Raw genomic sequence first — 15,579 nt, forward strand, 5'->3', positions numbered from 1 at the left:
ACTTTGTTGATCCCTTTTAGTATTTAAAAAAACTCCCTCAACCTATCTTCATAATTGTAGCCATGGGGTTTGTCTCAAGACTAGCAGCAAAGCAGAAAGGAAAGATGGCTGAAATAATGGATTCCAGTGACACTTTATATAGCAATTTTGTTAATATTTGGGAGGACAGTAAGCTAGGCAGCACATGCAGTTTACCGTGCAACTATAAAGAAATACAGAATACTATTTCAAAGAATAAAACACCTTACATCGTGTGACAAAAAAGGGAAGGACAATACAGCATTTAAATAACTAATTTTTCTTTTCATTGTTAACATCCTGACAACTTTTTACACTTATAACTTTAAAGTCTGTTTCAAAGCTCTTTTCAAAATGGCCGCTCTAGTGCAATGATAGTGTAAGGATTATTGCCCACATTGTCAAACAGACAAGCCAGAGCACTTATGTTTTTTTTTCTTTTAAATCACTCCTCCTGCATTGGATTTAGAGGACAGATCTCAAACACCAGTGCATTACAGCGGCCATTTTGAAAACAGCTTTGAAACATACTTTAAAGTTATAAATGTAAAAAGTTGTCAGGATGTTAACAATGAAAAGAATTACAGGTACATGATTTAAACAGTTGTAGCACCATGTGAGGACGTATAACGCTATATTTTTTTGGAACCCCGATACTTACTCTTTAATGTGTCTGTTCAAAAGGCCCACGATGTAATCCAGAGGACATCCAAAAACCTTCACCTTCTCTTAAAATTGGTTTGACTTGACTGACAATAATTGCACACACACATGTGAACTATATAACAAGGTAAATAACAAAACACACAGAAAACCATCTCCTATGTGATTGTACTAGTAGTAACAATGTTTATTGAGTCTCACATTTTGTTTTGGGCAGGGAAAGGCATGCAATACAGGTATCATACTGTGAAGCACAGAGAAAGTTTGCTGTAATCAAATAATTACAGTGCTCCCTTGCGATAATGTGAAAATGGTTCTAATACGGTATTTTAATATGCGATATTGGGCTTTACAATACTTACTGTGCCTCTGCTTTACTATACTTTCACTACTCTATACACTTGGCTAAACTGTTATAGGGTTAAAGGACGTTAGGTTATTATCATAACCCTGGTTCCCTGAAATAGAAATGTAACCATTACTTCATGGGTATTTATCCTTAAAGACCCTGTAACCTGAATAGATATAACAAAAAGACTGCTTTTCAGAGGCTGTAACGCAGTCATGCCCGCCTCAAGGGCATAAATAAACTGCACACACAGATCTCAATATAATTTTTCCTTCAAGACTGCTGCATGTACTTAAGTGTGCCAATTTTTATGGGGATACAGAAATAGGCATCTTTGAGGTCCACATTGGTAAACCAATTGCTGACCTGAATGACTGTTGCATCGTCACATTTTGAACCTCCTTCGGCTCAGAACAGGTTGACCTGCCTGAGGTTGAGGATTGGTCTGGGGCCACCATCCCACTTGAGCATGGAGTAGAAACCGTCCTCCAACTTGAGGAGGTGTACCATATGAATAGCCCGTTCTTGCAGCAGAACTGCTACTTCCTTAGACACCACAGCGGTGTCCTGTGGGTCTGCGACTGATGCAGTCACGCCCTGAAAGGGAGGGTGACTGTGCTTGAACTGCAGTGAGTAGCCGGTCTGAAGTGTAGTAAGCATCCGGATGTCTGTGGTGCACAGACACCAATACTCCAGAAGGCTCCCTGAGAAGGGGCCCTGGACCTGTGGCAGCAAACCCCTGGGGCTGCTGCTCAGCTTGTGGCTTGGCTGGCTGTGCTGGTCCCCGAAGCTGCTGGCACAGGGATAAAAACCCAGGCACATGCAATAGCAAGCAATGTACCGTAAGAATGTACAGTTGCTGCCTCAGTTGCTAAAGACATGCCCATCAACAAGGCCTGTTTGGTACCACACAGGGATGGGAACACTGGTCGGTAGCGGGCCGGAACCAAACGGAACGGAGCAAACTTTGTCCCCATTAGGGCACGTCTGCCTGTGGGAAATTGCTGCCCAGAGCTTCTCTATTCCCGGGTGCGTGGCTCTCCCTTGGCACAGACCCATGGGGTGAGGACGCAGCCACCTCTCTATGAGAGGGTGATGGGGAAGAGTGCTGTACAGGTGAGGGATGCAGTGCGCTCTGTAGAGCTGCAGGAGAAACATTTCTCCAACGTATGCTTGGAGAATGCACACCAAACTCGCAGAAATATGGTTTACCAGTGCTTCCTCTGCGTGCTGCTGTCTCAGGCAGGGAGAGCGTCAGCGTCTGCCACAGGCAGGCTGGCCTTGCATATGTCACAGGGATAAAACCCAGTCATTATGCAAATAGCAAGCAATGTACAGTAAGAATGCTCAAGCAGTAACGCCGTTGTACAGTAATGCAACAGGGCAGACCCTCTATGGACCAGGGCAACCGCAGTGGCCCTTTTGATCAATGGCATAAGCTCCGCCGTTACAGGGAGAGCTTAACCGCAGGGGATGTGCTATCTGACTCCACGTCCTCAGACGGGAAAGCCAGCTCCTAGAGATGCAGAGCACCTTGGAGAAATGCGCACAAACATAGAATAAACACAGGAATAAAACCCAGGCATAATGCAAATAGCAAGCAATGGACAGTAAGATGTACAGCTGCTGCCGCAGCTTGTGTTTGGTACCGATTCGCTGCCTGTAGCACCAGGTAGGTACAGTAGTGCGCAATGTGTGTTCCACAACTCCTGCGCCCCCCTGCCATTCTAGACTGCGCCCCAGCCAAAGCTGGACGCGTCTGCTGAAGCAGCAATGCCGTTGTGTAACAGGGCAGGAGCTGCAGCTCCTGTATAAAGCATGTACTGTAACAGGGCTGGTGCAGTATACAGTACTTATAACAAAAACCTGCTCTCAGACAACACAAGCAGCAACACCACTATACAGTATGTTATAGGCAAAGTACTGTAAAAACAGCACAAGTCGAGACTCACATTGGACCGCTGGTCCTGGACCAGGGATGGTATCACTGTTTTGTATCACAATTCCACCTCTGAATCGAGTCTGAACGTTGATGAACCGAGGTTGAACCAAGCAGACAACAAAATGAACCAAGACGAACCGATCGGTTCACAGCTGCACGGTGCCTGAGCATTAGTGCTGTGCTGTACAGTACCTTGCAAGGCACGGTTCAGTGAGTGTTACTTGGTACAGGACCGTTCGGTGGTGGTTCACCACTCTGTGGTGGTACACTCGGTACAGTACCGTTCGGTGGTGGTTCACCGTTCGGGGGTGGTTCACTCGGTCCAATACCTTCGGTACGGTCCATTGGGTGGTACACTCGGTACAGTACAATTCGGGTACCCTGGTGCAGTAACCTTGTTCGCTGTTCGGTATATACATCACATTACAGTGTAATTACACAAGCGAATAAGCAGAAAAAAGTATATTTCAACACTTATCTGTTCGTCGTCTCTCTCGTCTCAAGTCGGATGAAAGGAAAAATGATATTGAAATCTGTTGCATGCAGTCTATTTATGCCCTCGGGGGCAGGCATGACTGTGTCACAGGCTCTGACGAGCAGTCTTTGTTATATCTATTCAGGTTACAGGGTCTTTAAGGATAAATACCCATGAGGTACTGGTTACATTTCGTACGTGATAGGGAACTGTTGGTTATCAAAACAGGAAAACAACAATGTAATAATGTGCCCATGTTTATACTGTAACTTGTCAGCGTGAGTCCCAGTGACTGCAGTTAAATGCACAGGGCAGTTTGGCTATAAGTAGCATCCCAACTAGCATCCTTGGAGTGGGTTCATTTGCTAATTCAAGCCCCTGTTTTTGTGTTTGTTGATTGTTCTCTGCTTTCTGTCACTCTGTCATATGGGATGAGTAGCAAAGCTTGTGACATTATCTGTTTTACTATTAGTGCATCTGCAGACGTATACTTTGTGTCTCGCTTCTAATGAAATTATAAATATTATTTTCAACCTGTTTTGTTTAATAAAAACTTCTGTTAAAGGATTTATGGAAATATTCTGTTATCTACAACAATTTACTGGGCTAATGCTGTATCATGATTGGCTGAGGAAGTGCCCAAGGTTCAATTAGGTTTATAGTATTTTAAACCCTATACATGTCTGAAGTTCCCAACATTCTAACATGATTATATCAAAACCCTCTCCCCTCCACACACAATAAAAACAACCACAAAAATCAAATATATCCAAAATGACTGGTATGATTGCAGAGAATGTTGTTGTGTATGACCACTGTCAAATTAAATTAAAACTAGGTAGTCACATGAAAATGTAACAATTATGCTACAGTGACATCACAGTTTTTGTTGAAACCTAAACCCTGTTCACAGTCAGCTGTGTATGATGGCGTTGATTCACAAAGAACTACTAATGCAATTGCTAATTTAAAATCAAAATAGATCATCACACAAATAAAAGGAATAAGGAAAAAGCTGATTCAATTGCATTTTAACTGTTAAACTTCCCAACCCTGTTGGAAAAATGAAGTCTGTTCGCCAAAATATTGACCAGAGTTAAAACGGACACAGAGGGTGAGAGACTGAGACCCCACCGTTCTCTAGTATGAACCCCTCTTTCTCTCTCCAGGGATATCTGAACATCCCTGCACTGGTGAAAGTTGAATTCCAAGGGGTTACTTGCAAGCTAGAAATCATCAGTCCTGAGACATACATCCCTACCCTAGAGAGGGTATCACAATGCACCCCAATCACTGGAATGTGGGTATAGAACCAGTGCTCATGTCTGCTCTGTGCAGAAACTGAAGTAGTAAAGGGTAGGAAGGGGCTAGAGATTTGTGGAGAGAGTCAGAACTCACAGCAGATTGTTAGGGTTATGAGCACAAATCTATTGAAGATCTTTGCTGTGATGAAGAGACTGGAAAGGGTTGGTCTTTGTGAGGGGTTGAGAGCATTAGGAATACGTGGAGAATTTTGGTGAGATGAAGACTTGGAGACTTTTGGAACAGATCTAGGCTTTGATCCAGGTCAGTCTGTGCTGTGCACTGCTCAGTTAGTTCGGTGGGTGGCTATGATGAGACTCCTCTGATTGTCAACAGTCAAGGTGCTTGCTGGGCTCAGTTGCTTTGATCCAGTCTGGTCTGGAAAGTCCAGTGAGGTTGTGGGATCTTCTACGCCAGGAATACGTTGCTCCAAGGCTCAGGTTTGTACTTGGGGATCCCAGCATGGTTATCCGGTGACAGTTTGCGAGACGGGGGGCTGCTGTGGATAGTCATGTGACCAGGGTGAGAAGGCGGCTGCAGGAGAGCAAAGCACACAAGAATATCAATCTATTATTCTATTTTTAGACGGTCATTTTGCAGTATATCATGTTGTTGCACATACTATACATTTCCTAGACTTTTGCATGGTTTACCATTGATTTACTTGCTTGCTGTTGCAATGCTTTCAATACTTTCATTTACCTTGATATATAGCCATAGACTTTCATTCTTTTATGGAAAACTTTATTTCTGGAAGGAGAATCCGCCCACAAATCAACATATCATATCCAAGCACCATAAAATCTCTGTGTGGCTTGCATTCATTTCACTTCCTTTTGTTTGACCTCTCAGTCACACGCGGCAAGGCCAAACAGAGACGGCCGTCTTTCGAGCCTGGAGGAAGGGCTACCCTCAGCCATGGATTCCCTAAGGTTTCCTCCTACCAGTGAGTAGGGTTTTTTCCTTACGAGTGCCGAGCGGTTCGTATTTAGTTTCTGCAGGGTGCGTGGCAGACCGTCATCATGTTTTAACTAGCCGACCAACACAAACACTATCTCATCACTCACTGTTTTTTTTTTTTAGAATACAGCACCCCACTATCACCAATTCAACTGAATACTGAACTTAGAAGTGCAATAAGACTTTACTTTTTTACCATGATAACAACATGTGAGTAAATTCTATTTGCAACACCTCCAAGCTAAATTTTCAAAAGCAGACAACTGCAAAATTCACATTTAAACCACATCGAAAAACATATTTACTCTGATACAAGTAAGATAGGATTCCGTCTCAGCCTTGTACTTCAAAGGAAATTATGTTGGATAATACCATCACTAGGTGACATCACATCACATAACATAACACACACAATATCAATGTACTTCCATTACACCTACAATGCAGTGGCAGGTCATGGGTTTCACCAAAGTGATAACAAAGACATTTCCCCCCCGCCCCCCCACATGGGATAAACACCAGTGGATACCATTGTATGGATATCACGTAATATGGTGGAAAGAACAGGCTTATGAATTGTAGGTATTCAGTTAAAATATACAATTTAATTACCCACCACCCATATGTCTTTGTCTTGTCCGTATATAAATGTATCTACCCCCACCCCCACCAAGTCTCCCTCTCTCCTTGGTACCTGTGACAGAGTGCTGTGCTGTGTACACTGGGGTGCGTTGCCAGGCTCTGTTTTGATTTGCCGAAGCTCCTCACTGCTGGAGTTGGGGGTGGTGCTACGAGTGGGGCTGTCTGAGCCTGTCAGTGAGAGTAACACCTGTTAGCACTGAGCACTATCACCCCTGTATCACCCTCCTCCCCACCCCACAATAACTCCATTCACATTAGCCCACTCTATAACCTCTCAGTCCACTCACTCACTTTCATCCCCATGCCACTCATCGCCGCTCACCCCCCCCCCCCCCCAGTTTTGTTCAATTTGAAGGTACAATACAATGAGCTGCCTTCTCACCCATGTGATTTGCATGCATTGGAACCTATTTGAGTCCACCATTGCTTTCAGTATCTCTCTGCCCGGTAAAGAAAGCATGGGGAAATCCAATACAGTTAGTGCAGATTGTGTGGTCCCATAATGGTTAGGGCTCTGGACTCATGACCGGAGGGTCGTGGGTTCAATTCCAGGTGGGGGACACTGCTGCTGTACCTTTGAGCAAGGTACTTTACCTAGATTGCTCCAGTAAAAACCCAACTGTATAAATTGTATGTAAAAATAATGTGATATCTTGTAACAATTGTAAGTCGCCCTGGATAAGGGTGTCTGCTAAGAAATAAATAATAATAAATAATAACAATAATAATAATAATATTAACTTAAACTTAAGTGTAGGTGTATTAGAAATTAATATTGCACTATTATAACGGTGATAATGGTACTGAAATAAATTAAAAGGACAGGGTAGGAAAATGGGTTTAAAAAATGACTGAAAGAAATCACTGAAGAAACAGTAACATAAGATCCCTCAATTTTACTGTGTCTCTCAATGTGCCAAATGAAAAGGTACATCAATATTACTTTGCTAAAGCACAGGTTGTAACTGTGTGCAATGAATGTTGAGGTCATTTCTGGTTTAGTCGCATTGTGACTGTGGCCACTGGACCATCATGAGAAGTTATTCAGTTACAATAACAGATTTAAAAGCTATGGTGGATGCAAGTATTTCAAAGACACATTTTAGACTTTATCTTTATTACAATATAGCATGTATATACACAATTGTAATTGCTGAGGATTTCACAGTGCTGCCTCTGATACTGAAGATCCAATAATACAGAAGCTACCTGCTAGTTTGGGTTTATTTAGGTTCTTGGGTTTCCTTTTGCGAGTCTGGATCCCTTCCTTTTTCATTGCTAGTGGTCGAGGTACCTGGATACACACAGGGGTTAATGGTATGTTATAAAGTAGGCAAGCAGCAACAAGGGGTCCATGACTGAGTTAATCCCACTTTCATTCACAAAGGCACATCATACCCCAAATTAAATCTTATGTCTTGACTTTGGAATTGGAAAAGTTCATATTTTGATTATCTGACAAAATATTGATACATTTTCATAATACTGTATTTCCAATATGTTGCCTGATATGAATGGGCATAAATAACTGGACAACCATTAAAATGACAAAAAAAGGTCAAATAACATACAATATAAAATGTAAACAAAAATGTTTTATATTACCTAAAAACTTTGTTTTAGACTTAAAAAAACAAACTTGAGAAAAACAGTGTGGTTTATATAAGGTAACCACAATAAGTGATAATATATTTTGCCATAGCAATCTGAAAAATTGTCAGCACTACCAATTTTCATACATTCCAGGCCATATTCAAATTTCTGGATACAATTTATATTTTCACTTCAAACATTATTATATCATACAAACCCAGGCATGTATTTTAAAGCACTGGAGCCCTTAGTTGTACACACTATGCATACCTTTGATTTGCAAAATGTCATCTCATGAGTGTGAACTCGCATGCAGTGGTTCAGAAAAGCTGGGTACCTGCCATTTTTACACATTAAATATGCAATCAATTTGAATTTAATTGCGTAAAGATGTACATAGCAATTTTGCTGCACAGCTTGTCTGCCTCCCCTAAAACTTCCACTAACAACTACATCTCCCAGAATACAATGTCTTCAGTTACTAGGAACTGTGCACAATAAAAACCCGCAAACAAAACATTATCCACTCTCTGGCTAGCTCTGTTGTCTTTGCAGTCAATCATAGTAACAATGAGAACAATTTGAACCTACACAGGTTGAACAAGCGTAAACACCCCAGTCCAGCTACAAATCTTCCTTATTTTATTTACAGTGCCTTGCGAAAGTATTCGGCCCCCTTGAACTTTGCGACCTTTTGCCACATTTCAGGCTTCAAACATAAAAATATGAAACTGTAATTTTTTGTGAAGAATCAACAACAAGTGGGACACAATCATGAAGTGGAACGAAATTTATTGGATATTTCAAACTTTTTTAACAAATAAAAAACTGAAAAATTGGGCGTGCAAAATTATTCAGCCCCCTTAAGTTAATACTTTGTAGCGCCACCTTTTGCTGCGATTACAGCTGTAAGTCGCTTGGGGTATGTCTCTATCAGTTTTGCACATCGAGAGACTGAAATTTTTGCCCATTCCTCCTTGCAAAACAGCTCGAGCTCAGTGAGGTTGGATGGAGAGCATTTGTGAACAGCAGTTTTCAGTTCTTTCCACAGATTCTCGATTGGATTCAGGTCTGGACTTTGACTTGGCCATTCTAACACCTGGATATGTTTATTTGTGAACCATTCCATTGTAGATTTGGCGGCACACGCTTCGGAGGACAGCGTGTGTTCATCTTCCCCCCTACCGAGTCAGCACAGGTGTGGTAGCGGTGAGCTGAGCCTAAAAATAATTGGGCATTTCAAATTGGGGAGAAAATAATTAAAAAAAAACTAATTGGCAACGACTAAATTTAAAAAAAAAAAAAAACTGTACAATAAAAAGCCTGTAACTGTACCTCGGACTTCTGGTGACACGGATCCTCCACCTTCGGTCTCATCATTTATCTTGCCACGAGAGTTTATTCTTTTTATTATTATTGATCTTTTATTTTTTAACTGCCTATTTTGTCACGTGTAACAAAAAAAAAGTGCATGTTTATATGCCATGCTTAGGGGAGGAGTAATGATTAGTTGTAGTGATTGTGAGAGTAAAATGATTAGAAATGGAGCCAGCAAATAGGTTTATTTGTTGCAGAGGTCGTGCTAGCTTGTCTGCTCATGCATTCCTGAAACGCACAAGCCCAAAATTTTGCATCCCATCTGCCAAATATACATTTTAACACAAAGGCTAAGAAACTCCAAGGATGTGCATTTTGATACATTTTTATGCACGTTTAAACTCTACGGGATGTAGTAGTTTAAAATATATCTGTCTGGCAATCCCAGCCAGGTCTGACAAGCAGTGCCGGTGTTCTGAAAATCCGAGCCTCCCCCTCCAACTGGGTCTCCCGTAGCACAGATTTTCAGACTACGATAAATAGCGCCTCCCCTGCAAATGAGCTAAAATCGAACGATACGAGGAAGCTCATTTGGAGAGCAGAAATGACTGCTCCAAATGGGCACCGCATTTACATGTGGCATCTTGGGGCCAGTTAATACATTCAGGATATGGTCAAATTTGTGCCGTGGCAGAGCGCTACTTTAGACTCTTTAGCGCTGCGTTGGTAGATATTGATACATGACCCCCTTTTATTATTTATTATTATTTATTCCTTAGCAGACACCCTTATCAAGGGCGACTTACAATTGTTACAAGATATCACATTATTTTTACATATAGTTCATACAGTTACCCATTTATACAGTTGGGTTTTTACTGGAGCAATCTAGGTAAAGTACCTTGCTCAAGGGTACAGCAGCAGTGTCCCCCACCTGGGATTGAACCCACGACCTTCCGGTCAAGAGTCCAGAGCCCTAACCACTACTCCACACTGCTGCTCAAAGAATCGTGCCCAAATGACCTTTGCGCTAGCGCCACTACTTTGTGAAAATCAGGCCCCGGTGTGTGACCCTGAGCAAGTCACTTAACCTCTTTGAGCTTAGTCTTCAGATGAGATAAAACTGAGGTCCTATTGCAAGTGACTCTGCAGCAGCAGTTGGTGATGCATAATTAACCCCCTAGTCTCTTAATCACTTTGGATAAAAGTGTTTGCTAAATGACTAATTCATAATTAATAATAATCTTCCCCACCTCACCGTCTCAGTTAAGTCGTAAGCCTATAATACAGAACTGCTCTTGTAATTTAAAAATATTTGACAATGGTTGTTAATGTAATAGAGGTAAAATGTAGAAAAAAGTGCAATGACACCATGTGGCAGTGTGCCCCGTCCCTGGGTGTATTTTGTGTTTTATGTTGTCAGTTATATGTGGATATAGTGGTGCACGGGATGTAAATGGGTCTGTGTAGCACGAGTGATTTAAAACATATAGTTGTATTTCGGCACAGGAATTTCACAATCACTTCACGTGCAGATAAAATGTGTATTAATATGTGAGCACGGGGAGTGCAAAATTTGTTCACGTGCTGGGATTCAAGTGAATAATTCATTAGTAATTGAATCCCAGCACAGCTGTATAAATAGTTGCACAATTCACTCACTCGGGGTTGGGTGTTCAGTGAGGAAAGAACGGGAGAGTAGAGAATTTAAAATGATAAATTAATAACAATTGCTATTGCGTGCTGGTAGGACCAGCACGATACTTGTTTCTTTATTTCGACTCACCGTGTTTGTCTGTTCGTCCAGTCTATTTTATCTGTCTATGTTCGTTTGGCCATTGTGCCCTTTAATTTTAGTGTTTTGCTTTGTTCAGCCTTTTATTTTTCTATTCAATAAACCGGCGCAAACAAGCGCCTTCACCATTTCACCTCGCAGTACTGTGTGTTTCTTCCACGTCTGACGTCACCGCTCAAGCCATCGGTGACACATCAATAAAAATGTAATGCTGTACTTCTCTGTAGTTTATACAGGTTATCTAACAACAAAGACTATATATGCAATGCCTGTGTCACAGGGTAAACCAGCACTAAAAACAATTAATATGGCATTTAAAAATATAGCATACATTTGCCTGTACTGTATGTGTGCAGGTTTCTCTATGTGTACAGTACATTGTTAGCTGCTGTATTTTGTACAAGCTGCATTATTTTATAACTCTTGTACATTCATATATATATATATATATATATATATATATATATATATATATATATATATATTGTAAGCTGTAACTCTCAGTAATTTATTAAATCATTATATATCTATCTATATATATATATATAGATAGATATATAATGATTTAATAAATTACTGAGAGTTAGATTCTGGGGATATAGTGCATGTCTGTACATCTGGATGTCACTGTACATACCTTTTGGTGGGAACGATATCTTTATACACAGTATGTTTTTAAAATTCCACCTCAATGCTAAAATACGCGAGAAACAGCGTACCTATAGAATAACATTTCACATCAAATTAGTTTAACAGGGAAATCAGCGTTTTCTCCTTTGTGAAAAGTTCTGAGCCCTAGTCATTCTTGCAAGCCTTTCATGATTCGCAGACCACCTGCTCTAACGAAATCAGAAAGGGTCAGGTTGTGTCAGGGTCCACTTTCTTTTGTCATTTCCATATTCAGTATTATGTTTGTGTATTTCATTTTTGTATTCAATTATGTTTGTGTTTTAGTCTGCCTACTAAGACAAAAAATGACTTAAAACCACTATGTATGAGCCAAGAACGACTAAATCACATGCAGTTCTGCACATTCAAAAGCACCTTACCTCCAAACTAGACACAATCTCCTTAACCACTTCATTTTGCGAACGGAAATGTATAATGTATAATTGACTAGTATAGTAAATGTTTGATTACGCATCCATTTTGTAGTTTTCATTTTCTCCTGGTTTGCTGGCATAGAAGCTCAGTTGTATGCTATATGTCCTGTCCATATGACACACAATAACAGGGTATGAAATGGTAGTGCTTATAAAATGTTTTTCAAAGTGATTTAATTTATAATCCAAGTTACAAAGCATGACTGAAAGTCTTACTTCAGTTGTGTATATGCAGTCGATCATTATGTAATTTATGCATATTTTTGTTATTGATTTTATTCTTATGTTTTATTTATGGTGATTGAGATTCACTGCTGTGTACCTTATTGTATTTTAGTTATTCTACAGAAGCTCATTAGCACCACAAAGAATAAATTATTTTATATTATATATTATATTTTTGCTTTATTTGAGATAATATTGCGTTATTACGCAATAGATCGTTTTGGTAATTCACACCACTCATGTCACTATTCCCATTCAGACTCTTAATTTTGCTTCAAAATGGGTTGTATTTAAAATGATAAACTAGTTCAGTATTTATTGTGTAGGGAAGACACTCCATCTCCAACATCATTTTTTTTTTCTGTACTGAAATCAAGTATCATTTAGCATTGTTACTAAATGTCCAGTTAGCAGTATTTCAATATTTTAACAAAGTATTTTTGCCAAGCAGGGGGTCCCCGCATGCGCTGGTTTCTCATTGAACTAGCAGAAGTGACGTTGTGTTTTCGAGTTGCTCTTGGTACCTCTATTAGTGGATCCAGGGCCAGCTAGATACGAGGCGTTCCACAGTTTGCCATCACTCAACACATATGTGCTCGGTCCTTTCTTTCTCTCAACTCTGTCACTAAACTTAACAGTTCCCTTCCTCGCATGTTCAGGTTTCTTGACACGTACATAAATCCTCTTCCTTGAAGATCGGAATTTTAGCTCTCCTAGCGTCAGTGTACACTTTGCTTTTTGAGTACAGTGTCTCGTGTACGCTGATCCATGTTGGATTCATTCACAGCCTGTAGGATATTCAACTTAGTTTGCATTTTCCAGCCATATAACAATTCAAAAGGAGATGCAGCAGTCGTAGCTTGTGGAGTAGCTCTGTAATTGTGTAGGAATTCAGTTACAGTCAGCTTCCAAGGTTTGTGTTCTCTCTCCGCATTCAGTATGCATTCCTTGAGCGCTCTATTAAAGATCTCTTTAAAGATCTTTTTTCAGAAAAATAGCAATGTTGGTGGTAGTAAATTGTGGTCCATTATCAGTCACAATGTGGTGAAGGTTTCCTTTCTGGCTACCTCCGGCCACTTAGTATAGTAGTCCACTAAAGTTATTGCATAGCGTCAATCACATGTTCTACATTCGAAAGGTCCCACTATCACAATGGCAAGTTTATGCCAGGGTCTGTCTGGTAGTCGAACTGGCTGTAATGGAGCAGCAGAAGTTTTGTATGTTTTGTTGTTTAGCTGGCATGACACACAAGACGATATAATTGACTGCACTTGCGTGTCCATCTTTGGCCACCAGTACAAGTGGCGGAGTAGCTGTTTTTTGTGCGCACTATGCCCTGGTGACTTTCGTGGGCTAAAGTGACAAGCCTAGTCCTCAGCGCTATAGGCACAATCAGGCAATTGGTACCTCTTAGGACATAAGAATCTTGCACTAATTCATGGCATATAGCAAAGTAAGGAATGAGTTCTGGTGGAATTCATTTCACTGAATTAGGCCAACCTTTAGCAATTTGTGCACACAGTTTGACAGTCCTGGGCAGGCTTCACAGGCAGTAGTATAATCAGACATGGGCAAGGCGAAAACAGTAGAAATAGTAGCAATCGGTTTGAGTTCAGAATCTTGTGCAGAATCAGTGGAGTTAGGCAGAGGCAGTCTAGATAAGCAATCAGTGGTGCAATTCTGCGATCCAGGTCTATACGTTACATCATAAGTGAAGCAAAGCAGAGGAGCCGACCATCTGGCAATGCGTATTACGGCATGGCCAATGCCTTTAGTAGCCAGTAGTGTTGTCAGTGCTTGGTGGTCAGTTTGAAGTATAAAGTTACGTCCCCATAAGTAAGTCCTACACTTTTCTACAGTCCAAACGCAGGCCAGAGCTTCTTTCTCGAATATTTTCTTTCGGCAGGAGACAGTGTACGGGATGCAAAGGCAATAGTGCGTTCAGTGTTGTCAGAGTGTATCTATGGCAATGCTCCCCCCAGTCCATAGTCAGATGCGTCAGTCGACACGAATGTTGGAAGTGTAGGTCAAATATAGCAAGTGCAGGGTTCTCAACAATCAGTTTCTTGATTGTTTTGAAATCAGAGGTGGCTCGTCAGCCGAGACAAGCGAAGCATAGCCTCACCAATAATTCCCAAAGGCTAAAAAAACAACTTAGCATATTTTTATTTAAATTGAGAAACATGTTTAAGCACAGTTAAGCATATTTAATACATTAAAAGGCTACAGAAGCACTAGTGTCATTATTTAAAAGTCACAACTCGCTTTCTCCAGTAGCTGGAACAAAACTATTGCTGGCTAGGTTTCCTTCTTTCAACTAAATAAAACAAAGTTTCATCTCTTTTAATGGTACAACTGTCAATTTCTTGCCACGACATGACAAGCTGCTTTGGTTTTTTTTGAATGAATGATTTTGTGATATTGTATTTGTGTCTTTAAGCAAATGTTCCACGCTGGTGTCACGTACTTGTAGAACTAAATACGTGGTTTTAAGTTTCTGATTTGCAAACTGATTATAAAAACTTGTATCCGCAATTCTGCAAGTTGTGTTTTGTTTACAGTGCTTTTTTTTTTTTTTTTAATTGATAGGGGGTATATTTTACACAGCGACTGCAGTTTATTTGAATGCATTAAAATGCTCTCAGTGGAGGCATATATGAAAATCAGCTGAACAAAGTATATTTATTTTTAGTACATTAGCCACTGAGTGGGGGGGGGGGGGGGGTAATAACTGTTTAGTGATTTGTGCCTCATCTGTCAAAAAAGTCACTAACCGCCACTGTTTGAAACTTTGAGCCAGGGCTGTCCACGTGAAATCATTGTCAGCCCTCAACAAGGAGCACAGCGACTCCACTACTGTGGCATGATTAGCCAAAAATTTCCCGTACCAAGCTGTAAGACCCAAGAATGATCTGTGTGAGGCTGCATCGGTAGGAGCAGGAGCATCTATTATAGCAGCGACATGTTCGTCATCAGGAAGCACACCCTCTTTAGAGATCACATGACCCAAGAAGCGCAAGCTTGTCAGTATTCAGTTGTAATCCAGAATCTTGCAAATGAAGTAGAACTGCACGCAGGTTAGCATTGTGTTCCGCGGAAAAGCGACCATAAACTATAATGTTGTTGTAGCAAGGTTGCGGCAAGAGAGAGACTCAGGAGGAAAGGAAGCTGCAGTGTAAAGCGCAAACGCACACT

At 40.8% G+C, this 15,579-nt stretch overlaps 1 protein-coding gene across 3 annotated transcripts in view; it reads right to left on the reverse strand.

Moving 5' to 3' along the window:
- Nucleotides 1–837: 837 nt before the first annotated feature.
- Nucleotides 838–15,579, reverse strand: part of gata4 (GATA binding protein 4) — a 68,428-nt gene continuing 53,686 nt past the window's right edge. The window contains exons 4-6 of one of the 3 annotated variants that reach the window (XM_034003079.3): nucleotides 7,561–7,645; nucleotides 6,404–6,519; nucleotides 838–5,283 (exon numbers count right to left, since the gene is read on the reverse strand). In XM_034003079.3, coding sequence (XP_033858970.1) covers nucleotides 5,158–5,283; nucleotides 6,404–6,519; nucleotides 7,561–7,645 — 327 coding nt within the window. In that variant the 3' untranslated portion in view covers nucleotides 838–5,157. The remainder of the gene's footprint in view (nucleotides 5,284–6,403; nucleotides 6,520–7,560; nucleotides 7,646–15,579) is intronic. The other 2 variants (XM_059024325.1, XM_059024326.1) reach the window with 2 other exon arrangements.

This window comes from Acipenser ruthenus, chromosome 5 (assembly GCF_902713425.1).
Source record: "Acipenser ruthenus chromosome 5, fAciRut3.2 maternal haplotype, whole genome shotgun sequence".
Lineage (NCBI taxonomy): Eukaryota > Metazoa > Chordata > Actinopteri > Acipenseriformes > Acipenseridae > Acipenser > Acipenser ruthenus.